Below are 26,442 nucleotides of genomic sequence, written 5' to 3' on the forward strand. Positions count from 1 at the left end.
CCTAACACTTAGACTAGCAGAACAGAGATACACAATGTGATTATCCTAACACTTGGACTAGCAGAACAGAGATACACAATGTGAATTATCCTAACACTTAGACTAGCAGAACAGAGATACACAATGTGATTATCCTAACACTTAGACTAGCAGAACAGAGATACACAATGTGAATTATCCTAACACTTAGACTAGCAGAACAGAGATACACAATGTGATTATCCTAACACTTAGACTAGCAGAACAGAGATACACAATGTGAATTATCCTAACACTTAGACTAGCAGAACAGAGATACACAATGTGATTATCCTAACACTTAGACTAGCAGAACAGAGATACACAATGTGAATTATCCTAACACTTGGACTAGCAGAACAGAGATACACAATGTGATTATCCTAACACTTAGACTAGCAGAACAGAGATACACAATGTGAATTATCCTAACACTTGGACTAGCAGAACAGAGATACACAATGTGATTATCCTAACACTTAGACTAGCAGAACAGAGATACACAATGTGAATTATCCTAACACTTAGACTAGCAGAACAGAGATACACAATGTGATTATCCTAACACTTAGACTAGCAGAACAGAGATACACAATGTGAATTATCCTAACACTTGGACTAGCAGAACAGAGATACACAATGTGATTATCCTAACACTTAGACTAGCAGAACAGAGATACACAATGTGAATTATCCTAACACTTGGACTAGCAGAACAGAGATACACAATGTGATTATCCTAACACTTAGACTAGCAGAACAGAGATACACAATGTGAATTATCCTAACACTTAGACTAGCAGAACAGAGATACACAATGTGATTATCCTAACACTTAGACTAGCAGAACAGAGATACACAATGTGAATTATCCTAACACTTAGACTAGCAGAACAGAGATACACAATGTGATTATCCTAACACTTAGACTAGCAGAACAGAGATACACAATGTGATTATCCTAACACTTAGACTAGCAGAACAGAGATACACAATGTGAATTATCCTAACACTTAGACTAGCAGAACAGAGATACACAATGTGATTATCCTAACACTTAGACTAGCAGAACAGAGATACACAATGTGAATTATCCTAACACTTAGACTAGCAGAACAGAGATACACAATGTGATTATCCTAACACTTAGACTAGCAGAACAGAGATACACAATGTGATTATCCTAACACTTGGACTCGCAGAACAGAGATACACAATGTGATTATCCTAACACTTGGACTAGCAGAACAGAGATACACAATGTGATTATCCTAACACTTGGACTAGCAGAACAGAGATACACAATGTGATTATCCTAACACTTAGACTAGCAGAACAGAGATACACAATGTGATTATCCTAACACTTGGACTAGCAGAACAGAGATACACAATGTGATTATCCTAACACTTAGACTAGCAGAACAGAGATACACAATGTGAATTATCCTAACACTTAGACTAGCAGAACAGAGATACACAATGTGATTATCCTAACACTTAGACTAGCAGAACAGAGATACACAATGTGAATTATCCTAACACTTAGACTAGCAGAACAGAGATACACAATGTGATTATCCTAACACTTAGACTAGCAGAACAGAGATACACAATGTGATTATCCTAACACTTAGACTAGCAGAACAGAGATACACAATGTGAATTATCCTAACACTTAGACTAGCAGAACAGAGATACACAATGTGATTATCCTAACACTTAGACTAGCAGAACAGAGATACACAATGTGATTATCCTAACACTTGGACTCGCAGAACAGAGATACACAATGTGATTATCCTAACACTTGGACTAGCAGAACAGAGATACACAATGTGATTATCCTAACACTTGGACTAGCAGAACAGAGATACACAATGTGATTATCCTAACACTTAGACTAGCAGAACAGAGATACACAATGTGATTATCCTAACACTTGGACTAGCAGAACAGAGATACACAATGTGAATTATCCTAACACTTAGACTAGCAGAACAGAGATACACAATGTGATTATCCTAACACTTGGACTCGCAGAACAGAGATACACAATGTGAATTATCCTAACACTTAGACTAGCAGAACAGAGATACACAATGTGATTATCCTAACACTTAGACTAGCAGAACAGAGATACACAATGTGATTATCCTAACACCTAGACTAGCAGAACAGAGATACACAATGTGAATTATCCTAACACTTGGACTAGCAGAACAGAGATACACAATGTGATTATCCTAACACTTAGACTAGCAGAACAGAGATACACAATGTGATTATCCTAACACTTAGACTAGCAGAACAGAGATACACAATGTGAATTATCCTAACACTTAGACTAGCAGAACAGAGATACACAATGTGATTATCCTAACACTTGGACTAGCAGAACAGAGATACACAATGTGATTATCCTAACACTTGGACTAGCAGAACAGAGATACACAATGTGAATTATCCTAACACTTAGACTAGCAGAACAGAGATACACAATGTGAATTATCCTAACACTTAGACTAGCAGAACAGAGATACGCAATGTGAATTATCCTAACACTTGGACTAGCAGAACAGAGATACACAATGTGATTATCCTAACACTTGGACTAGCAGAACAGAGATACACAATGTGAATTATCCTAACACTTGGACTAGCAGAACAGAGATACACAATGTGAATTATCCTAACACTTAGACTAGCAGAACAGAGATACACAATGTGAATTATCCTAACACTTGGACTAGCAGAACAGAGATACACAATGTGATTATCCTAACACTTAGACTAGCAGAACAGAGATACACAATGTGATTATCCTAACACTTAGACTAGCAGAACAGAGATACACAATGTGAATTATCCTAACACTTAGACTAGCAGAACAGAGATACACAATGTGAATTATCCTAACACTTGGACTAGCAGAACAGAGATACACAATGTGAATTATCCTAACACTTGGACTAGCAGAACAGAGATACACAATGTGAATTATCCTAACACTTAGACTAGCAGAACAGAGATACACAATGTGAATTATCCTAACACTTAGACTAGCAGAACAGAGATACACAATGTGAATTATCCTAACACTTGGACTAGCAGAACAGAGATACACAATGTGATTATCCTAACACTTGGACTAGCAGAACAGAGATACACAATGTGATTATCCTAACACTTGGACTCGCAGAACAGAGATACACAATGTGATTATCCTAACACTTGGACTAGCAGAACAGAGATACACAATGTGATTATCCTAACACTTAGACTAGCAGAACAGAGATTCACAATGTGATTATCCTAACACTTAGACTAGCAGAACAGAGATACACAATGTGATTATCCTAACACTTGGACTAGCAGAACAGAGATACACAATGTGATTATCCTAACACTTAGACTAGCAGAACAGAGATACACAATGTGATTATCCTAACACTTGGACTAGCAGAACAGAGATACACAATGTGATTATCCTAACACTTAGACTAGCAGAACAGAGATACACAATGTGATTATCCTAACACTTAGACTAGCAGAACAGAGATACACAATGTGATTATCCTAACACTTAGACTAGCAGAACAGAGATACACAATGTGATTATCCTAACACTTAGACTAGCAGAACAGAGATACACAATGTGATTATCCTAACACTTGGACTAGCAGAACAGAGATACACAATGTGATTATCCTAACACTTAGACTAGCAGAACAGAGATACACAATGTGATTATCCTAACACTTGGACTAGCAGAACAGAGATACACAATGTGATTATCCTGACACTTGGACTAAATGACTAAATTAAGTTTAAACTATTTTAGCGTGTCATTTATTCTTAAAAACATCAAACATTGAACATTTCTTCAAGTTGTGAGTGAAATATTTGCTCGAAATTTACATTATATGAAAATTTGTATGTTGGCGTGATCATAAGTATGTTTACCCAGGCGCATGAGCAATGTGAAATTCCTTCATAAAATGTATGACAAAACTTTTGTGTTGGCACCGACATTTGTGGGCATTTATAGTAAGTCTCATAGCAAATAGGATAGATATCACTATTATACTCGGGCTAATATTAAAGGCTTCTGCTTTTCTATGTTATACAGGCACCATAATCGGAGGATTTGCTCTAACACCACAGTGCTTTTATGTCGAATTCATTTTTATTAATGACATCTTTAGCTCCAACATGGTTCTTATAGGCTCTGGTGGAGGAGATTTCAATTTATCGACTGCTGACTTACAAAACATGGCTGCAAACTATGCTGGATCACCGCATAATGGTTGGTCACCTTCAGGCCATCCAGGAGGTGGTGGGGCACATGGACCACTTACAGCCGCAGTCAATGCATCTGGAATTCCACCACAAAGTCTGCAGTAAGTCATTCGTTGTTGCAGCTAGACAGGAATTATGAACCTTGCACAGTTGTCAAGAGAGTTGTCATCACATGAACTAAACTGATTTGCTTTGCAGGTTCATGAATAATGTGCACCGTAGGTAGGTTTGCTAACCAGCTACCTGTACTAGATACATGTAGATCATCAAGTAGTGTTGTTCATAGAGCTATCCCACTCCTCTTAACAATACTAAACAACATCAGCATGTCATATCATTAGGCTTTACATGCTCAAGCTAAACCTTGTCTTCTGCTCACAGGCTACAGGGTAGTCTGGTCTCAGTTGCACCCATATGCTTCCGCTAGTCACAACACAAGTTCATTGGGTCTCCGCCTATCGCTTCTTGAGAAGCAGTGTGTACCTTGTTGGCTCACATTGCGTAAGCAACTGCGTGCCCCTATCAGCCTTTGTTTATTTGCTACTAGCTTCATAATATGGACCAATGTTAAAATATCGAGTGGTATAATTTTTTAAGTGCCAAAAATTTCCATATATAACTATATATCAATTATATATCAATATATAATTTCCATGGTTAGAGAACGTGTATTTATCCGTATGAAAACACTTTCTAACTCGTACATCTGGTATCAAATGTAGCAATAAAAACTAAGTGGATAATTTCGCATCTCACAACAGTAACTAGCTAAAAAAAGTGTGTGCGCTTATACTGTTGACCTCAAGTTGACCTCAAGTTGACCTCAAGTTGACCTCAAGTTACAATTTCATTAATTAAATGTAGTAAAACGATGAAGTTGGCTGATTCTGAACTCCATTAAGTTTCAAAACTTGACTAGATATCGATAAATCATTTACAAAGCAACATTTACATTTATGGAAGCCTGTTTTTGTGTCAAAGTCTTTACTAAATCCACTTTGTTACATATGCAAGCATTTTTGTCAACAGTGCAGCCTTTTTATCTAATACTGTTGACAAAAATGCTTGCATATGTAACAAAGTGGATTTAGTGAAGACTTTACTAAAAACTTCACACAGATTATTACATTATGTGGAACTTGCGTTTAGGACGTATACGTTATAGGAGCATCTACTCTATAGAAATGGCTGCAGCCATTTTATCTATTAGCCATTTCTATAGAGTAGATGCTCCTATAACGTATACGTCCTAAACGCAAGTCCCACATAATGTAATAATCTGTGTGAAGTTTTTGCTGCGTACTATGAAAAAAATCTCATATAATATAAAGTGTCAAATCGGGGCAAGTGGTCAAATTCGATTTAAAGGTTGACTTGCAACAAAATTCACATTACAGTTATTTGGTATCAAAAGATTCACCGTGTCATCATGTCTGTTTGCAAAACGTATAATCCTTGCAACGCAAATGCTCTCGGAAAGGGCTATTTACGTTGTAGGAACGTCTACTGTAATAATAATACAGTATTATTATTACAGTAGACAACAGACTAGATGCGTATTACAACTGTAATACACATCTAGTCAGTATAAAATGTTATAAATATAGCTCTTGCACCATGATGAATCTCTCAATCCTATATCAGTTATAGCTCTAGCACTATATGTCTATATCCTATCCTACCCTATGATAAATCCTACACCAGTTATTTTTGCCCTGACAAAGTGAAAGTACATATATTACCTTTATAAACACTCTCGTTTGCCCCATTTCGGACATACGATTAGTCTCTCTATCTTACCTAGCAATGAATAAACTGCCTCTAAATGGTGTATATTGGAACTGTGAAACGTTTGGTATTAGCTGTTATGCGTTGTTCGGTTGGACTCTTGACGAACTCTTCGCAATGGAAGAATATGTTTTTAACGTATCATTTATTTTATGGTGATCAGTTAGATGTATGTATAAATAATACGTGTTATAACACTGCAAGATAATTTTAGGCTTTGAGCAGAAGTAATGAATGCGTTATTCACTTCTGTAATGCATCCTTAATGCTTAATGACTAGCAATATTGCTTTTACTATTGTGACTAACCATCTAGCTACCATGAGGCCAGCACTCCTTCTGCCACATTGCCACAGGAATGTCGATTCAAAGCGCTTTCCAAAGAAGCAGTTTGTTTTATTAAATAGTAACAAAGCACTGCTATAAAATGCCTTCATTTTAAGTTCTAGCTTCTTATATATACCCTAAAATATCTAGTTTGACATAATGGAAGTCAAAATAGCACAACAGCACTATATCAAAATGGCTTCAACTAAAAAATGGTTCGTTTTTACTTTTAATAACCACATAAATTGCAAAATGTCCATTGTAATTAGTTTAGAAACTAAATGCAACTGCATTGAAATTTTAATGGCAACTTATTACATTAATAGTTTACAAAAATATAAAAAATTTCTCTCAATAAAATTTCCAGAATTTTGCTCTTTATAAACAATCGATTGGTTTTGTCATTTTGTATAATTTTAGTTTAAACTGAACGAGTTTAGTGTTTCTAGTGAGATTGGCAAAAAGTAATCTCTATGAAAGAAAACATACTTCTACTCCTTGAATGTCTTTTGATACTGCTCTAGTGTGGTTTCAAAAAAATCACTAGCTTCTTAAGTTTTCCATTTGATGGCTTTCAGCAAAACTTTTATGAAAAATAATTTTATATTTTTATTTGGCTAAATATTCGTATGCTAACAGTATGCCTATATTCTAAATAGTGGTATGCTAACAGTATGCCTATATTCTAAATAGTGGTATGCTAACAGTATGCCTATATTCTAAATAGTGGTATGCTAACAGTATGCCTATATTCTAAATAGTGGTATGCTAACAGTATGCCTATATTCTAAATAGTGGTATGCTAACAGTATGCCTATATTCTAAATAGTGGTATGCTAACAGTATGCCTATATTCTAAATAGTGGTATGCTAACAGTATGCCTATATTCTAAATAGTGCTATGCTAACAGTATGCCTATATTCTAAATAGTGGTATGCCAACAGTATGCCTATATTGTAAATAGTGGTATGCTAACATTATGCTTATATTCTAAATAGTGGTATGCTAACAGTATGCCTATATTCTAAATAGTGCTATGCTAACAGTATGCCTATATTCTAAATAGTGCTATGCTAACAGTATGCCTATATTCTAAATAGTGGTATGCTAACAGTATGCCTATATATATAGTGCTATGCTAAAATAAAATGATATGGTCATAATAAAAAGTTGCTTTTATTGGTATTTTACATTAAATAAAGACGAAAGGTAGTCTAGGCACAACAATACATAAGTTGAGAGGTAGCGGTCATACGGTTACTACAGGGCATACAGTTACTAGCGGTCATACGGTTACTACAGGGCATACAGTTACTAGCGGTCATACGGTTACTACAGGGCATACGGTTACTAGCGGTCATACGGTTACATTACGGTCATACGGTTACAGGGCATTAACTAAACTAAGTGAAGTTTTAGCTAACCTAACTTTATATATTTTTTAATATTTCAATTTTTTTTACTTTAGCATTTTAGTTTTCACGTATAAAACTGCAATGTTTAGAAACTGAACACGAAATGTTTGCAATCACTCTGTTCGTAGATTGTAATATTTTCGTGTTTCTTGAGGAAAAATATAGCAATACAATTACCTGCACAAATCTCATTACTTTCACAAATCTTTTATGGTCCATCATAAATAATATATAGACCTACATGTATACAGCGGACCCCCGCTACACGGCATTAATTCGTTCCGGTGTTGGCATTGTGAGACGAGAATGTTGTCAGTGTAGAGGGGTATTAAAACCCATAATAATTATCTAAAGCAAGTACACTCTCTCTGGTAAACTCATCAAAATTTTGTATACGTACTGTACACAGTAAAACCTAATAACAAAATAGTATATTAAAATCAGTTACTATAGTTACCCTACAGTAACATTAGTGTATTTAATGGCTATGATTCTTACTTCCTTTAATGTCATAATCAATCTTAGGATCCATGGCTAACAAATTAAAGTTGTATACGTAGTTATATAGTTATATACGAATAATGAATTAATGTTTATTGTAAAGGTGATATTAAACCCTGAAATGCGCAATAAATTGTCACTTTTGCTTATTTTCACTAATTTTCGTTTCAACTCACACAATATCAAGCATTTACAAACACGAAGAACGCTGAGCTAAGAGAGGGCCAGCATCGTATCTCTTTTCGGCGTTGTCGGAGGAATTTCGGTGAATAGCATATTGACATCTTCGTTATTCCTACGTATTCAGCACACCGACTGCCAAATTTGAATTTTAAGAAACATTTTTGTTGATGTCGTATGGCGGAAAAGATGCCTTAATGATTGGATAAAAATACATCGTGTTCCACATCGTAAGGCGAGAAAACTGTAAAACAGGGATGTCGTAACTCGGGGTACATTGTTTAATATTTGATCAAATTTTGTATCGATTTTAACAAATTGTGTGTCAAAATCTGTAGGTGATCAAGAGTGACTGGTTGTGACTGGTTGGTGATTATGCCTTGTATAGCATAAATACAGATCTAAGGGAAGCAAACATTAGATTAGTATAAATCATGATATGAAAAAGTTACTACAGTTCACGTTTTCTTAAATCTATGCACTACAGCTTCTATAAAGCACTGCAGCTTCTATAAAGCGGTGATTTGTAGATATAACATCTGTTTACAATGTTTACTTGATTACTACGGAAAGACCAGTAGATGGAGTAGATAATACAAACTAATGCTTTAGTTTGAAGAACATTTATAATTGAGCTGAAGTAAAATGTTCATGAGCTGAATTCATATTTGCCAATACAATGTACCAATAAGTGAGATAAGCGAAATCACACAGGCCATGAACTAGTAAGCTATTGGTCATTATTACCGACAACTTATGACAGACTGATTGCTGGCAACTATTGCAATGGCAGCTAGGCTAGCTCCGTAATTTGCTGTTTACATCTCACGAAAGTGACAGGAGAAGTGGTGATTGCACCCGGCAACATTGAATTTCAAAGCTTTAATTTTTTTTGTTATTAATACATTATTTGTTATTAATTATTTGTTTTAATACATCAGTGAACTGTAACTAGACTCCCAATTTTACACGAAGCAAACATTGTAATAATTGTTTGCGTAAAAATTGCATTCATCCGATCAAGGATGTTCCAAAATGTCGCTAACAAAATTGTCGCTAACAAAATCCAAAATGTCGCTAACAAGCCACAACAAAATTTTTTCATTTTATTTCAGATATATTAGAATCTATTTGAAGAAAACAAAATTGTTATTGCAGACATTTTAACAAGGTCTGGTTTAGGAAAATAAGTGGCAGTACTTACAGACATTTTTTTCCTTCATCATTTATTGTTTATAACCATTGTTAAGCGAGAAAGCAGTTTTGATGATTCCCCAATATTTGTTTCGTAGGCGCACAGAATACTTGAACTGTTCAGAAGTAATTGCAAAATAAAACTAAAATATCTAGTTTTCACATAAATGATTTTTTGTAAATACTTAACATCCTTGAAGCTCAGGTTTTTAATGACAGGTAACAGCATTTTCAACAGTACGGAACTGGTTTGATTGTGTATTGAAAAACTGGTCTGATTGCGTATTGAAAAACCGGTCTGATTGTGTATTGAAAAACTGGTCTGATTTTGTATTGAAAAACACACATTTTCGTGATTCATAGTGACTGTTGGCTGTCAAATCTTTTAAAGGTAGAATGAGTTGTGCTCAAAGGATTTGGAATTGTTATCAAATAGTTATGTTTTTAAGGCTGAAAATATTTTCCTCATCACAGATGTCTGTAAAAAATTTATTTAGTTGAAAATCATAATGCGTCATTTAAAGCTCAATTTTTACCTTGATGTATCAGTTGATTTACCTTGATGTATCGGTTGATTACCTTGATGTTAGGTGAAATGTGTGAGTTGATGTAGTGACACCCAATTTATAGCTAGTACTACTGTAACATGTAATACAGTATTATTATTACTGACACCTAATTTATAGCTAGTACTACTGTTACATGTAATACAGTATTATTATTACTGACACCTAATTTATAGCTAGTACTAGTGTAACATGTAATACAGTATTACTATTACTGACACCTAATTTATAGCTAGTACTACTGTAACATGTAATACAGTATTACTATTACTGACGCCCACTTTATAGCTAGTACTAGTGTAACATGTAATACAGTATTACTATTACTGACACCTAATTTATAGCTAGTACTAGTGTAACATGTAATACAGTATTATTATTACTGACACCTAATTTATAGCTAGTACTAGTGTAACATGTAATACAGTATTACTATTACTGACACCTAATTTATAGCTAGTACTACTGTAACATGTAATACAGTATTACTATTACTGACGCCCACTTTATAGCTAGTACTAGTGTAACATGTAATACAGTATTACTATTACTGACACCTAATTTATAGCTAGTACTACTGTAACATGTAATACAGTATTACTATTACTGACACCTAATTTATAGCTAGTACTACTGTAACATGTAATACAGTATTATTATTACTGACACCTAATTTACAGCTAATACTAGTGTAACATGTAATACAGTATTACTATTACTGACACCTAATTTATAGCTAGTACTACTGTAACATGTAATACAGTATTACTATTACTGACGCCCACTTTATAGCTAGTACTAGTGTAACATGTAATACACTAAACCTTTTCACTTCAACTTGCCTTTTACCAACAATACTCTGACTAATTTCAATTTTAACCTAGTTCATCACTGGACAATAACAACAAAAAGACATGATTGTATGTTTGCATATTTTCATATGGTCTACCATTTAATAACAATGCTCAAGTGTCAACGTCAAGACTCCTCTCTCGGTACCAACAGATATGTTAACATGAAAGAAGAGATATGTGATCCAGTATGAGCTAACAATTCTGGTCTAGTAGATCCATTTTAAAGGTTTTTTGAACAGGTATTGTCACCGGTTATTAATACTAACTTATGGTTTCTAATATAAAAACATCTATTTCATTTAAAGGTATTAGTGTAGTCAAAAGTTGCGTAATGGGTGAAGTCTTTTAATGTTAACTGTCTCTTTTGTTAACCAATAGTGAATAAACAATATGATTAAATTGACCATCTCATAGCCAGGACGATATTAATGTAGTTTTGCTTGTTATTAGCTACGGACTGTTAGCGAGTTATTTACTTTTATGTGGGTACAATTGCATCAGGCCTGTAGTAAATCTTATAAACATAACATAGCCATTCATATGTTTGTTATGAATCGTACTGGATTCTTAATTCTCTGGTTTTCTATTTCCTGTAGTCATGGCGCAATTCACAATATTTATATCCAATGCATAATGGATTAAAAGTACAAATTTTGAATACAAAATTGCTTGCACAAGTCTTCTAAGCGAGCGCAGCAAGCTATCTGTAATTTTCACCGACTCATAACTTTGGTTGGCTGTAATTTACAGACATTCATGCAGTACAGCGATATCAAATTTGGACAATCTTTTGCTTTGATGAAGATAAGTAGCCAAAACCAAGCATTTTGAAGGTTTAGTTTGACCATATTTTGAAGACTGTTGAGAAGATAAACATACATAAACATACATAAACTGTCTCATCATGATAAATATCTCTGCTGCAATGTTAAAACTGTTAAAACTGGAGTTGGGTGACACTACTGAACTATTTTTTACTTTTCGTCGTCAAGGCTTTAGTCAATGACAGATAGATGAACAACAATTTTGTACCAACTTGCTTACACATAGTTTATATAGTCGATGGAATAAAAATTTGACAACTTGCACTTTTTTCATATTTTCGATAGTGAACGTTGGCAAACTCTACCTTTGGGTCTTGTAACATTTAAATATCTCATTAGAAATGATTAGCAAGTTTTCAGTTATATGGTTTGCTGACTTCTTAAATATTTTCACTCGCAGCTCAGGCATGACATGGTTTGCAATTATTACAACTAAGCCCAATGAACTAGAATGTTTAGCAATATGCATAAAAAACGATTGATCATTAACAGAGCCCATTGCATTATAATCAGTATTATCAAGACATTGTTTTTAATGCGAAAAAAGCATTAAGCAATACGCTAATTAATTATTGATCGAGTTCATTTTAAAAAAAAAGGTCTATCCTGTAATCGGACTCGCTGTTACTAATACTTAGTCGACACCACCCCTTTGAAATAATAGAAAGTTATGAAAGTTTAGGAAGCACCAGTTGGTTTTGTTAAATAGCAATCAATTGACTGCTTGGAACTATTAACATCTCATGTTGTAGTTTCCTATCGTTCAAATCGAAAAGTATACTACCAATCTGGTTGGAAAGCATATTTTTCCTTTGAAAATACTTTATTAAACCTCTTTTAATGTAAAAGTGCTTGTTTTAATAATCACTTAAAATGCTGTTAAACTTCATTATAAGTAATTTGTCAACTGCTTCAACGCAACTGCACACTGATTGCTGCTGGTATGACCAATTTTGATGTTCAGCAAAAAGCTCAATATTTAAGTCAATATTTAAATAGTAACTTTTCTTGTCACTATTGATACAAATGTAAATAAGTTGGTTTTAGAAATTCTCAGACCTTCACTCTTTACGTAAATAACCATTAAAACCTAAAGCTCTACTTTATAATCACATTTTTTTCCTAGTTATTAATCAGTGTTAAAAAAGCATTTATCCCAAGAATCCCATTTTCTAGAAGAGAAGTATATATCTCGTATTTTATGAAGCGTATTTGATGTGGTTTGAAATATGTTTCGAGAGAAACAATAGTTTCTCAAGTTCAACATCGACCACGTGTAGCAGTCTTCATGAAAATCAGTTTCAGGTTTTTATTTTTCGAGACAAGTGTTATATTCTTAAAAGGATTTTTAAGATGTTTATGTACAGTTATCACAGGCTTGTACCTACTGTCGGTGTGTCATGGTTGAAATTAAGGTTAGGAGTTTAACGTGATTTCATTATTCAAGCAGTTGTATACTCTGGCTGATCGCAGTATTAGAACTAGTTTGTGGCCTTGAAACCCTGGCCAGTGATTCCAGCGACCAAAGAGTTATGGTTCCACTTTTTTCACAATTTTTGTATAAAAACAATTCAGCTCTGTCTTTGAATGTTCAGTTTATTTCTAGCAATAGATTTATTTAATCAGAGTTATATTTAATATAGCAGGTATTATATGAAATATTATCTTACCTGATTCTTACGGTAATGTATCTCAGTTGTATTGTTGTAAATAATGCATGGCAGCTACAGCGTCACGGTTCTATAACCATCTAAAGATGGCAAAACTGTCGACAAGTCATAACAACTCGTTGATGTTTAGGAAATCTTACGTAAGTCAGAAAGGCAGGCACAATCAAATGTTGTAGCAATCACGTGCAATAACCTTTTGTGGCACTATTTTGAATACCAATTCATTTGCTTGTAAGGCTTAAAACAGATGTTCGTTATAGTGTTTTTTTTAGTTCTTAAATGGTTATAATTTTGTAAAGCTACAAATCTGGATATATGAAGAATTGACTTACCAATATCATAGGATTAGTCATCCAAAATGCTTTCACACGTGTTAAGTGACTATTGTTTATCGTGAAGATCACTGTAAGACAACCCCTTAGTGTCAACAACTAGTTCCAAACAACAGTGGGACAGGGTTATTTGCCTGTAAATCGTTGATGGGCTTCAACATCTACTAGTAGCAAAATGTTCTCACTGCATATTTAACTTGTCTAGCTGTTTTCTTTTCTCTAAGTAATCTGCCATTATTATTAATCCCAGTGTCCCTTCACTTATACAATTATTCATGTTATGACAGCTATTGCAGTTAGGTAAGGACTAACGTAGCTGGGCTTTTGGCAAGCTTTGGACGATACAAAATCAATTGAGGGAAGTTTGTTACTTCAACATAGTTTTAAATGGATATTCTAAATAGGTCGAAGTTTATGAACTCTTTTATGCTCAGTTTTGTTTATTTAAAAATGCAGGATGTGACAACACATGTCACACTATTCTGACATATGCAGCTTAAAATTTCTGCTTGCTGCCAAATCTTTATCACTGCCAGTGGCATTGCGCAAAGCTAGCATCGTTGTATTCTCTGTTATTATACACCTCAACAGAGTCCTCTTCTGACCTTTCCCAGGTGGATGTCTTTCGATACAGAGGCTACAGATGCCAAGCGTGGAAATGTCACTAATCTATTTAAGGCTACATTCCTCAGAGAATCCAGTGCCGAGTGTTTGAGTGCAGTGATATTAGCTGTTTGAATTGATGCTTGCAGCAGGCCGGTGTCCATGAATTGCCTTGTGAATACTCATTTCCCTACTACTTTTGTTATAGCTCACCGAATAGTGGCGCGTTGTCACTCACCGTAAACTCATCCAGTCATAGACCTAGCAGCGTGAAATCGGAACCGATGTCACCTAGCCAATCACATCTCCGACCTCCCTCTTCTGGTCTACCCAGCTCACCCCACAGTATACACAGTCATCAAAGTCCAGTGCCTAGTCCCGTACCTCCTGAATATGATGGTAGCATATCAAATAAGAGACCTCGGATGGATTCTGCATGGAATCCAGTCTAGCGTAGGTTCTGTCATGAAACTCTAATATGACAGTGGTTCTGTTGCCACGCTTACAACTAGCCAGTGTGACTGTTTACCAACTGTGACAACCTGTAAATAGTCTATTTTTTATAAGGATCTGTTGCGTTTGTTAGCAATTTGCATGTTTTTATTGGATGGAGTTCTTTGATATTAAATTACTGTTGTTCGCAATGTTAGACTGGACAAAGAGTTGTATGTATGATGCTTTGCAAGTGCTTGAGATATAATTTTATTTTCATCTAGCTATCAGATAATATTATATGATTTGCCTAGGAAGCCACCTTTTATTTTCCTGTGTATTTCCGCATATACTTACTGTACCTTGTTATTCATACCCCTATTCAAGTGACTGTAGTTATTTTGCAATCTCAGCAATGTTTTTCGACTGAAAATATTTCAGCAATGTTTTCTACGTAATAACTAGACTTTATTAAAAGGTTTAAAATATTTGTTTTGTAGTTTGGCTAAATCAAATTTTTATTAATTGCATTACCTCGTTAGTTTGCGCAATTCCTTTATATGCCATTTGTACACATGTGTGTAGGCTTACGCATTGGTACATTTTCAGGGTGTTTGCTTAATTTCATTGGACACAAATTCTATTAGTGACACGCTACCTGTGTCATACTATTCCGTATTTTATTTTTTCACCAGTGCCAGAAATGCATTGACTGTATAGAGGAAGATTGAAACTATATAGCAAATATATATATATATATTCTACATATCAAACAGCACTATACTTATTGATTGGCGATTCATGTAGATAAATGATCCTTACTTTCACATAACACCATTTTGGAGTTCATATAATGCCTCACTCAGTTTTTTTAACTGACCGTCAAACTGAGTCTTTGAATTCTCCTTTTCGTTCAAAAGTTCTCTCATCTCTTCCTCGACCTGACAGACCTGAAAAAAGAAAATTAGTGGAGTATAAAGCCTGCCAAATGCACCGATAGGAATTGTTTCTCCCGTGCATAAGAATATTGTGCATCTCTGACTGCGCAATGTGCAGGCTCCACAGTGAAACATGGTGTCAAATAACTAGATAGACAAACAGAATTTTGTCAACGATTTTAATTAGTTTTAAATGTTGGCGCTCTCTGAATATTTCTGAAAGCTAAATATTTGGCACAAAGATATCAACAAAGTTCTTTTGAGTTCTTTTGTATGATGAGTTCATACAATTGGACTCCTTTAGTATGTGCGAGAATCAGGCTGAGCTATTCTAGAGTAGGACTGTTTTAATATCAATAACCAGTCGGTGGTGCAACAATCACTTGCTAGTTATCAAGATTATGTATCTGATAAAGTATTCATAGCAAAGACCGGCTTGAATGCAAGTCGGTACTAAAGTTTGTGCATGCAAACTTAGATCAGATGCTGACAACTGCTGGGCAATTGGCAGCAACAATGGCAACAATATGAAAAAAAACTTCAACGCTTCAACTTTTTCAAACCTTCAGCTTCATCACTGACCTAGCATGTATGTTTAAAATCAATGGCCCTATTTAAGTTCATCACTCCCTGTTATGTCATTTCTCAGACAAGAATTCAATTACTCCGAGATTTTGTGAGAAGTTCTAGTATTTGACAACCATCAGCCAAAAATAAATATTTTGTGTATGGAGAGTGTATTTCTGGCGCCAAAAACCAATTCACCTGAATCTTAGGTTACCAGTCATGGTAATTCAAATGCTTGATCTCCCAGTACCACACCTAACTGGCACTCAGTCTAAACTCTGATTCACATTTTAGTGTGGCGACATCTTTCAATAGTCTCGTTTACAACTTTTTTATATCATCGACAAGGTCTCTAGTAGCTATCGGCTTTTCTCCTCATGTTATCTTATTTATCACACTATGGCCTGCTTTAAGGCATTCTGTGGTTACACAGATTCATTGCAGTGCATGTACATGTATGTAAACCATTCTTAGCATTACAGACTAATCTTATTATCATCTCAACATCTGAATTTTTGACATACTGCAAGATGTTTGTTTTGACATACTAAGTAACATCACAGTTTCTACAAGCGTCACAGTTTGGTAAATCAGTACTTTTTGACATTGTTTGGTTTTAAGTTATTTGAATAATATTAATTAGTTTGGAAATCACAAATCCTTAAACATGGTAGTAAGAGTAAAAATGAAAGGTAAAAGGTAGCAGTGCTCTTGTTACAGCAAGCAATATAATAAAAAACAGCAAATTTATTCAGATCAGTTCTTTAAAAAATCTACAATCTAGTTATCTAGTAGCTATCAGGGTGAAAAGCGTAAAAGTGATGCAAAAAATAAAGGTAGAGTGGAGAAGCTGCAAGTAATAAAGGTACTATGTTTTTTTTTAAATTATAAATAAGCTATGATAATTTAAAGGTCACACATAAAGCTTACATTAGACTAGCTTGTGTGTAACCTTATTGAAAATGATTACCGTAAAATCTTTATTTGAACGCAATGGCACTCTATTCTTCAACCCTTCCCTTAGAGTGGCACTTTATTAGAGATGACGTTCAATTAAAGGGTGACGTTGCATTTTTCAAACACCTTGTCAGAAGTTTGAGAAGATAAATTCAACCCTTTCACGGGCGAATCGAATGTCGCCCACATTTTGCACTGTCCTTTGGGTGGTGTGACAGGAACCCTTTAGGACACAAGAAATTTGCTAGCTTACCTTGTAGATATCTAAATAAATATGCACGAGGAAGCTGATATCGATGTGATGGGATATCTACCATTTGATATCTATTGCTTGCAATTAACAAACAGTGATCTTATAGCCTGTGTTGCAATTTGTGGGAGCTTTAAAGTTTTTTATTTCATTTCAAATTTGAAGGAATATTTTCATTTTATAACTAATTTAACGATGTTGCATCAAATCTTATTGCACTCTTCGATACATTTGCTGCAGTTTGCAGCCAGAATTGGATTTTTATGTGCAGTAGAACAGGAGTTATGAGCATCAATCCATTTTAATCGATCCATTTTAAACTGAGTTCAGGTTACTGCAATCATACTATCAAATAATACGCTATAGATCTGCAAACTTATAAGTTTTATAATAATCAATCGAATGCTAGAAATATATATTCAAAAACAGGTGACATAAACAAACCATAATTATAATACACGCAGAAACAAAAATTGACATTTTTGACACACAAATATTAGCATCGTCTGCTTGGCAGGTTGCGTTCCGATTGTTGCTTTCGTATTTCGTGTGAAACCATTTCATCATCTTCTAGCTGTTCAATATCTTACAAAGTGTCTGCTGATCTGACCTCTTCTTCTGCACTGCTGAACTCGTCGGTATTAGCATCTAAACGTTATTTTTGTAGCACAAAACTTTCATGCGTTGCGATCTGAAAAACTTTTCGTGGAAATAGTGACAAACTTTCAGCCGGGTGCTTGCTTAGCAAAAGTCGTGCAAGCATCCTAACTTGTAATTGTAGCATTGCTCAAAGCCGCATTAAACAAGAAACTACTATTAGCCTGATACAGTTACTAGTTATTTCTATAGCGTTGCAATCAAAGGTTTTAATAAAAAGCCTAGACTTGGAAAACGAACTTCGATACGAATAGAAACAATGAATGAATTAATTGTTGTTGATGTAATAGAGTCATTATTAGCACACTTTTATGGACACTTTTCAACTGATTACTTGCTATTATGGGTGCTTGATGATTAAGAATATTAATTAGTGGCGGTCAAATAGAAGCGGTGTTCAAATAAAGGTGGCGTTCAATAAAAGGGTGGCGCTCTATCGTTTAACTCTTCTCCCATAGTAGCGCTCAAATAAAGGTAGCATTCAAATACAGGTTTTGCGATAATCATGTAATTCAATGTTTCGTTGTATTTAGTCTTCCTCAGCTATAAGGAAGACTAAATACGTTATTAATAATGATGAGAATATTAATAATGATGAGAGTATTAATAATGATGAGAGTATTGATAATGATAAGAGTATTAATAATGATGAGAGTATTAATAATGATGAGAGTATTGATAATGATAAGAGTATTAATAATGATAAGAGTATAATTGATAATGATGAGAGTATTAATAATGATGACAGTATTAATAATGATGACAGTATTAATAATGCTAAGAGTATTAACAATGATGAGAGTATTGATGAAGATAAGAGTATTGATAATGATAAGAGTATTAATAATGATAAGAGTATAATTGATAATGATGAGAGTATTAATAAGGATGACAGTATTAATAATGATGACAGTATTAATAATGATAAGAGTATTAACAATGATAAGAGTATTAATAATGATGAGAGTATTGATAATGATGAGAGTATTGATAATGATGAGAGTATTAATAATGATAAGAGTATTGATAACTATAAGAGTATTGGGTGAAGAAGTGGTTTGGACTATGAAAAGAAATCACCACACGATGGTTAGTTTTGTTTAGGCAATAAAAGATGCACTACACCAAAGCTCACTTTATGTTGCTCGTTGGCTATCCGCAACTCATATTGTCTGGAAACTTTCTGAATTCTCTCTTCGTATGATAACTCCTTGACTTCTAGCTGCTTCCTAAAGCCATCATCTGCTGCCTTAAGCCGCTGCAATGCTTTGCTGGAAAAGAAAACGGTAAGATTATTCTGAATTAAGCCCAGAGCAATGAAGAAGCATGTGGTGACAAACTCAACCAAAGGCAAAGGTTTCTTGTGTTATTTTATTAAGTTTGCCCATAATTTAGTTCCAAGGTAGAAGCCACACATATTTTAGTAGCAAGATTGAGACCACACTCATTTCAATAGTCATACCTCGACATACGAGCTTAATGCATTCTGGAACTAAGCCTGTATGTCAATGCGCTTGTATCTCAATGCAATATTTCTTTAATAAAATAACTAAATACAAATTAATCCGTTCCCACACAAAACCACCTACAAACAGGATATTACGATGGAAACACGTTTTAATTGTTGAAATTTAGTACTTACGCTCACAAAGCAAAACAATTATCTAATTAGTGGTTATAATCCGCAATAAAATGTAACATCACTATATACCGTACTGTATGGAGTTCTAACCTTTCGAGACATCCTTAGTGTAAGAGAGACTTGATAGCAACACATTCGTTACAATATACTTTTGTGGCATTACGTAACATAAACTTCGAATTTAGCATAAATGAATTTAGCTCACTAAACACATGCACACACTTGAAGCTAAGTTTTAATCTTTTACTAAACTTGAATTTGATTTTGTCATCGGCTTAATTTTTTATTACCTAACTGTTTCCGACTTAGCGCTTTTTGGTTCGCTCTCACTATAACTTTTAGCTGACCTTATTAAAACTTTCTCCAAACCAATTCAATAAGGAAGCCCCAGCGATGCTGTTTCCAAAAGCGACCTCTTGCATACTTGGTCATTTAGTGGCAATCGACAACCTGTTCAAATGCTCGCATCTCAAAGGTTTCTTATATTTGAAGGCAGTGACTCGCTCAAAATTTTGCTCATATGTCTACAATTTTCTAGTATGTTGGGGCATGACCCAAATGTGAAGGTGTTACTGCACCAAAGTTGAAACCGTATATATTTTAGTTTCAAGGTTGAAACCACACATCTGTGTGATATAAATCTATTCAATGTGGACAAAGGCACAGATGGACAGCTCTTAACGCTACAAGTACGACCGAGGTGGAGAGTTTGAAAAAAGCATTGCTTGCAGATTGCCGAATAAGAAAAACCAGGGTACTAAACCATTTAAATCTCATAAACATGTCATTGTATAAAGTAAACGCTTTCTTACGCAATCATCAATCGATGTATCATTACCCCTTCGTAAACCAACAAGGACACATAAATCCAAAGAACAGATTAGGGAATATAAAAGAAAGTATAAAAGAAAAGAAATTGCTCAATTTTTTGGGCTAAGAGAAAAATGAACTCACTCAGCTGCCTCTATAGCCTTATCTCTTTCTTCTGTCAGCTTAATTTCTTTGTTTGTCCACCCTTCTTTCATCTGCTGAACAGAAGACTCTAGTGCAGCAACCGAGCTTGACTTCTCCTGCCATTTGAGCTTGAGAGACCTGCAAAACGAATCCATAGGCTTGTCAGCGGTTCTATGTTGGCACATATGTGTTATTTTAGATTGGCAACATTTAGGAGAGTACTAACAAGAAAACAAATATAACAAGAAAGTTTATAACATGGCTAACCAGTGTCAGAACGCATCCTGGGCATTATGATGGCAAAATTAATAAAAGGAGCTAATATGTTGTTAATAATAAGCCAATAGAAACAAATCTCTATGACATCGACCTTTACATACAGGTTAGGTATATTCAGGGAGTGAGTATCACTTAGAACTTTATATACAGGTTAGGTATAATCAGGGTGTGAGTATCCCTTAGACCTTTACATACAGGTTAGGTATAATCAGGGTGTGAGTATTACTTAGACCTTTACATACAGGTTAGGTATATTCAGGGAGTGAGTATCACTTAGACCTTTATATACAGGTTAGGTATATTCAGGGTGTGAGTATCACTTAGACCTTTATATACAGGTTAGGTATATTCAGGGTGTGAGTATCACTTAGACCTTTACATACAGGTTAGGTATATTCAGGGTGTGAGTATTACTTAGACCTTTATATACAGGTTAGGTATAATCAGGGAGTAAGTATCCCTTAGAACTTTATATACAGGTTAGGTATATTCAGGGTGTGAGAATCACTTAGACCTTTATATACAGGTTAGGTATAATCAGGGAGTAAGTATCCCTTAGAACTTTATATACAGGTTAGGTATAATCAGGGTGTGAGTATCCCTTAGACCTTTATATACGGGTTAGGTATATTCAGGGTGTGAGTATTACTTAGACCTTTATATACAGGTTAGGTATAATCAGGGTGTGAGTATCCCTTAGACCTTTATATACAGGTAAGGTATATTCAGGGTGTGAGTATTACTTAGACCTTTATATACAGGTTAGGTATAATCAGGGAGTGAGTATCACTTAGACCTTTATATACAGGTTAGGTATATTCAGGGTGTGAGTATCCCTTAGAACTTTATATACAGGTTAGGTATAATCAGGGAGTGAGTATCCCTTAGACCTTTATATACAGGTTAGGTATATTCAGGGTGTGAGTATTACTTAGACCTTTATATACAGGTTAGGTATAATCAGGGAGTGAGTATCACTTAGAACTTTATATACAGGTTAGGTATATTCAGGGTGTGAGTATCACTTAGACCTTTATATACAGGTTAGGTATATTCAGGGTGTGAGTATTACTTAGACCTTTATATACAGGTTAGGTATAATCAGGGAGTGAGTATCACTTAGAACTTTATATACAGGTTAGGTATATTCAGGGTGTGAGTATCACTTAGACCTTTATATACAGGTTAGGTATATTCAGGGTGTGAGTATCCCTTAGAACTTTATATACAGGTTAGGTATATCCAGGGTGTGAGTATTACTTAGACCTTTATATACAGGTTAGGTATAATCAGGGAGTGAGTATCACTTAGAACTTTATATACAGGTTAGGTATATTCAGGGTGTGAGTATCACTTAGACCTTTATATACAGGTTAGGTATATTCAGGGTGTGAGTATTACTTAGACCTTTACATACAGGTTAGGTATAATCAGGGTGTGAGTATCACTTAGACCTTTACATACAGGTTAGGTATAATCAGGGTGTGAGTATCACTTAGACCTTTATATACAGGTTAGGTATATTCAGGGTGTGAGTATTACTTAGACCTTTATATACAGGTTAGGTATATTCAGGGTGTGAGTATCACTTAGACCTTTATATACAGGTTAGGTATATTCAGGGTGTGAGTATTACTTAGACCTTTACATACAGGTTAGGTATATTCAGGGTGTGAGTATTACTTAGACCTTTATATACAGGTTAGGTATATTCAGGGTGTGAGTATCACTTAGACCTTTACATACAGGTTAGGTATATTCAGGGTGTGAGTATTACTTAGACCTTTACATACAGGTTAGGTATATTCAGGGTGTGAGTATTACTTAGACCTTTATATACAGGTTAGGTATATTCAGGGTGTGAGTATTACTTAGACCTTTATATACAGGTTAGGTATATTCAGGGTGTGAGTATCACTTAGGCCTTTACATACAGGTTAGGTATATTCAGGGTGTGAGTATTACTTAGACCTTTACATACAGGTTAGGTATATTCAGGGTGTGAGTATTACTTAGACCTTTATATACAGGTTAGGTATATTCAGGGTGTGAGTATTACTTAGACCTTTATATACAGGTTAGGTATATTCAGGGTGTGAGTATTACTTAGACCTTTACATACAGGTTAGGTATATTCAGGGTGTGAGTATTACTTAGACCTTTATATACAGGTTAGGTATATTCAGGGTGTGAGTATTACTTAGACCTTTATATACAGGTTAGGTATATTCAGGGTGTGAGTATCACTTAGACCTTTACATACAGGTTAGGTATATTCAGGGTGTGAGTATTACTTAGACCTTTACATACAGGTTAGGTATATTCAGGGTGTGAGTATTACTTAGACCTTTATATACAGGTTAGGTATATTCAGGGTGTGAGTATTACTTAGACCTTTATATACAGGTTAGGTATATTCAGGGTGTGAGTATTACTTAGACCTTTACATACAGGTTAGGTATATTCAGGGTGTGAGTATTACTTAGACCTTTATATACAGGTTAGGTATATTCAGGGTGTGAGTATTACTTAGACCTTTACATACAGGTTAGGTATATTCAGGGTGTGAGTATCCCTTAGACCTTTACATACAGGTTAGGTATATTCAGGGTGTGAGTATCACTTAGACCTTTATATACAGGTTAGGTATAATCAGGGTGTGAGTATCCCTTAGGCCTTTATATACAGGTTAGGTATAATCAGGGTGTGAGTATTACTTAGACCTTTATATACAGGTTAGGTATATTCAGGGTGTGAGTATCCCTTAGACCTTTACATACAGGTTAGGTATAATCAGGGTGTGAGTATCACTTAGACCTTTATATACAATGGTTAGGTATATTCAGGGTGTGAGTATCACTTAGACCTTTACATACAGGTTAGGTATATTCAGGGTGTGAGTATTACTTAGACCTTTACATACAGGTTAGGTATATTCAGGGTGTGAGTATTACTTAGACCTTTATATACAGGTTAGGTATATTCAGGGTGTGAGTATTACTTAGACCTTTATATACAGGTTAGGTATATTCAGGGTGTGAGTATTACTTAGACCTTTACATACAGGTTAGGTATATTCAGGGTGTGAGTATTACTTAGACCTTTATATACAGGTTAGGTATATTCAGGGTGTGAGTATTACTTAGACCTTTACATACAGGTTAGGTATATTCAGGGTGTGAGTATCCCTTAGACCTTTACATACAGGTTAGGTATATTCAGGGTGTGAGTATCACTTAGACCTTTATATACAGGTTAGGTATAATCAGGGTGTGAGTATCCCTTAGGCCTTTATATACAGGTTAGGTATAATCAGGGTGTGAGTATTACTTAGACCTTTATATACAGGTTAGGTATATTCAGGGTGTGAGTATCCCTTAGACCTTTACATACAGGTTAGGTATATTCAGGGTGTGAGTATCACTTAGACCTTTATATACAATGGTTAGGTATATTCAGGGTGTGAGTATCACTTAGACCTTTACATACAGGTTAGGTATATTCAGGGTGTGAGTATTACTTAGACCTTTACATACAGGTTAGGTATATTCAGGGTGTGAGTATTACTTAGACCTTTATATACAGGTTAGGTATATTCAGGGTGTGAGTATTACTTAGACCTTTATATACAGGTTAGGTATATTCAGGGAGTGAGTATCCCTTAGGCCTTTATATACAGGTTAGGTATATTCAGGGTGTGAGTATCACTTAGGCCTTTATATACAGGTTAGGTATATTCAGGGTGTGAGTATCCCTTAGACCTTTACATACAGGTTAGGTATATTCAGGGTGTGAGTATTACTTAGACCTTTATATACAGGTTAGGTATATTCAGGGTGTGTGTATCACTTAGGCCTTTATATACAGGTTAGGTATATTCAGGGTGTGAGTATTACTTAGACCTTTACATACAGGTTAGGTATATTCAGGGTGTGAGTATTACTTAGACCTTTATATACAGGTTAGGTATATTCAGGGTGTGAGTATTACTTAGACCTTTATATACAGGTTAGGTATATTCAGGGTGTGGGTATCCCTTAGACCTTTACATACAGGTTAGGTATATTCAGGGTGTGAGTATTACTTAGACCTTTATATACAGGTTAGGTATATTCAGGGTGTGAGAATCACTTAGACCTTTATATACAGGTTAGGTATAATCAGGGAGTAAGTATCCCTTAGAACTTTATATACAGGTTAGGTATAATCAGGGTGTGAGTATCCCTTAGACCTTTATATACAGGTTAGGTATATTCAGGGTGTGAGTATTACTTAGACCTTTATATACAGGTTAGGTATAATCAGGGTGTGAGTATCCCTTAGACCTTTATATACAGGTAAGGTATATTCAGGGTGTGAGTATTACTTAGACCTTTATATACAGGTTAGGTATAATCAGGGAGTGAGTATCACTTAGACCTTTATATACAGGTTAGGTATATTCAGGGTGTGAGTATCCCTTAGAACTTTATATACAGGTTAGGTATAATCAGGGAGTGAGTATCCCTTAGACCTTTATATACAGGTTAGGTATATTCAGGGTGTGAGTATTACTTAGACCTTTATATACAGGTTAGGTATAATCAGGGAGTGAGTATCACTTAGAACTTTATATACAGGTTAGGTATATTCAGGGTGTGAGTATCACTTAGACCTTTATATACAGGTTAGGTATATTCAGGGTGTGAGTATTACTTAGACCTTTATATACAGGTTAGGTATAATCAGGGAGTGAGTATCACTTAGAACTTTATATACAGGTTAGGTATATTCAGGGTGTGAGTATCACTTAGACCTTTATATACAGGTTAGGTATATTCAGGGTGTGAGTATCCCTTAGAACTTTATATACAGGTTAGGTATATCCAGGGTGTGAGTATTACTTAGACCTTTATATACAGGTTAGGTATAATCAGGGAGTGAGTATCACTTAGAACTTTATATACAGGTTAGGTATATTCAGGGTGTGAGTATCACTTAGACCTTTATATACAGGTTAGGTATATTCAGGGTGTGAGTATTACTTAGACCTTTACATACAGGTTAGGTATAATCAGGGTGTGAGTATCACTTAGACCTTTACATACAGGTTAGGTATAATCAGGGTGTGAGTATCACTTAGACCTTTATATACAGGTTAGGTATATTCAGGGTGTGAGTATTACTTAGACCTTTATATACAGGTTAGGTATA

At 34.9% G+C, this 26,442-nt stretch overlaps 2 protein-coding genes across 4 annotated transcripts in view; one reads left to right on the plus strand and one right to left on the minus strand.

The window, feature by feature from the left end:
* LOC137390106 (myocyte-specific enhancer factor 2C-like) overlaps positions 1-15,783 on the plus strand; it is a 39,748-nt gene extending 23,965 nt beyond the window's left edge. For 2 of the 3 annotated variants that reach the window (XM_068076358.1, XM_068076359.1), the window contains exons 8-10: positions 4,246-4,420; positions 4,518-4,541; positions 14,782-15,783. In XM_068076358.1, the coding sequence (XP_067932459.1) occupies positions 4,246-4,420; positions 4,518-4,541; positions 14,782-15,025 (443 nt within the window). In that variant the 3' untranslated portion in view covers positions 15,026-15,783. The remainder of the gene's footprint in view (positions 1-4,245; positions 4,421-4,517; positions 4,542-14,781) is intronic. The other variant, XM_068076360.1, reaches the window with a different exon arrangement.
* LOC137390105 (leucine-rich repeat and coiled-coil domain-containing protein 1-like) overlaps positions 15,750-26,442 on the minus strand; it is a 66,926-nt gene continuing 56,233 nt past the window's right edge. The window contains exons 20-22 of the mRNA XM_068076357.1: positions 20,971-21,108; positions 19,510-19,645; positions 15,750-15,955 (exon numbers count right to left, since the gene is read on the minus strand). Of these exons, the coding sequence (XP_067932458.1) occupies positions 15,830-15,955; positions 19,510-19,645; positions 20,971-21,108 (400 nt within the window). The 3' untranslated portion in view covers positions 15,750-15,829. The remainder of the gene's footprint in view (positions 15,956-19,509; positions 19,646-20,970; positions 21,109-26,442) is intronic.

The sequence above is a fragment of the Watersipora subatra genome, chromosome 3, assembly GCF_963576615.1.
Source record: "Watersipora subatra chromosome 3, tzWatSuba1.1, whole genome shotgun sequence".
NCBI lineage: Eukaryota > Metazoa > Bryozoa > Gymnolaemata > Cheilostomatida > Watersiporidae > Watersipora > Watersipora subatra.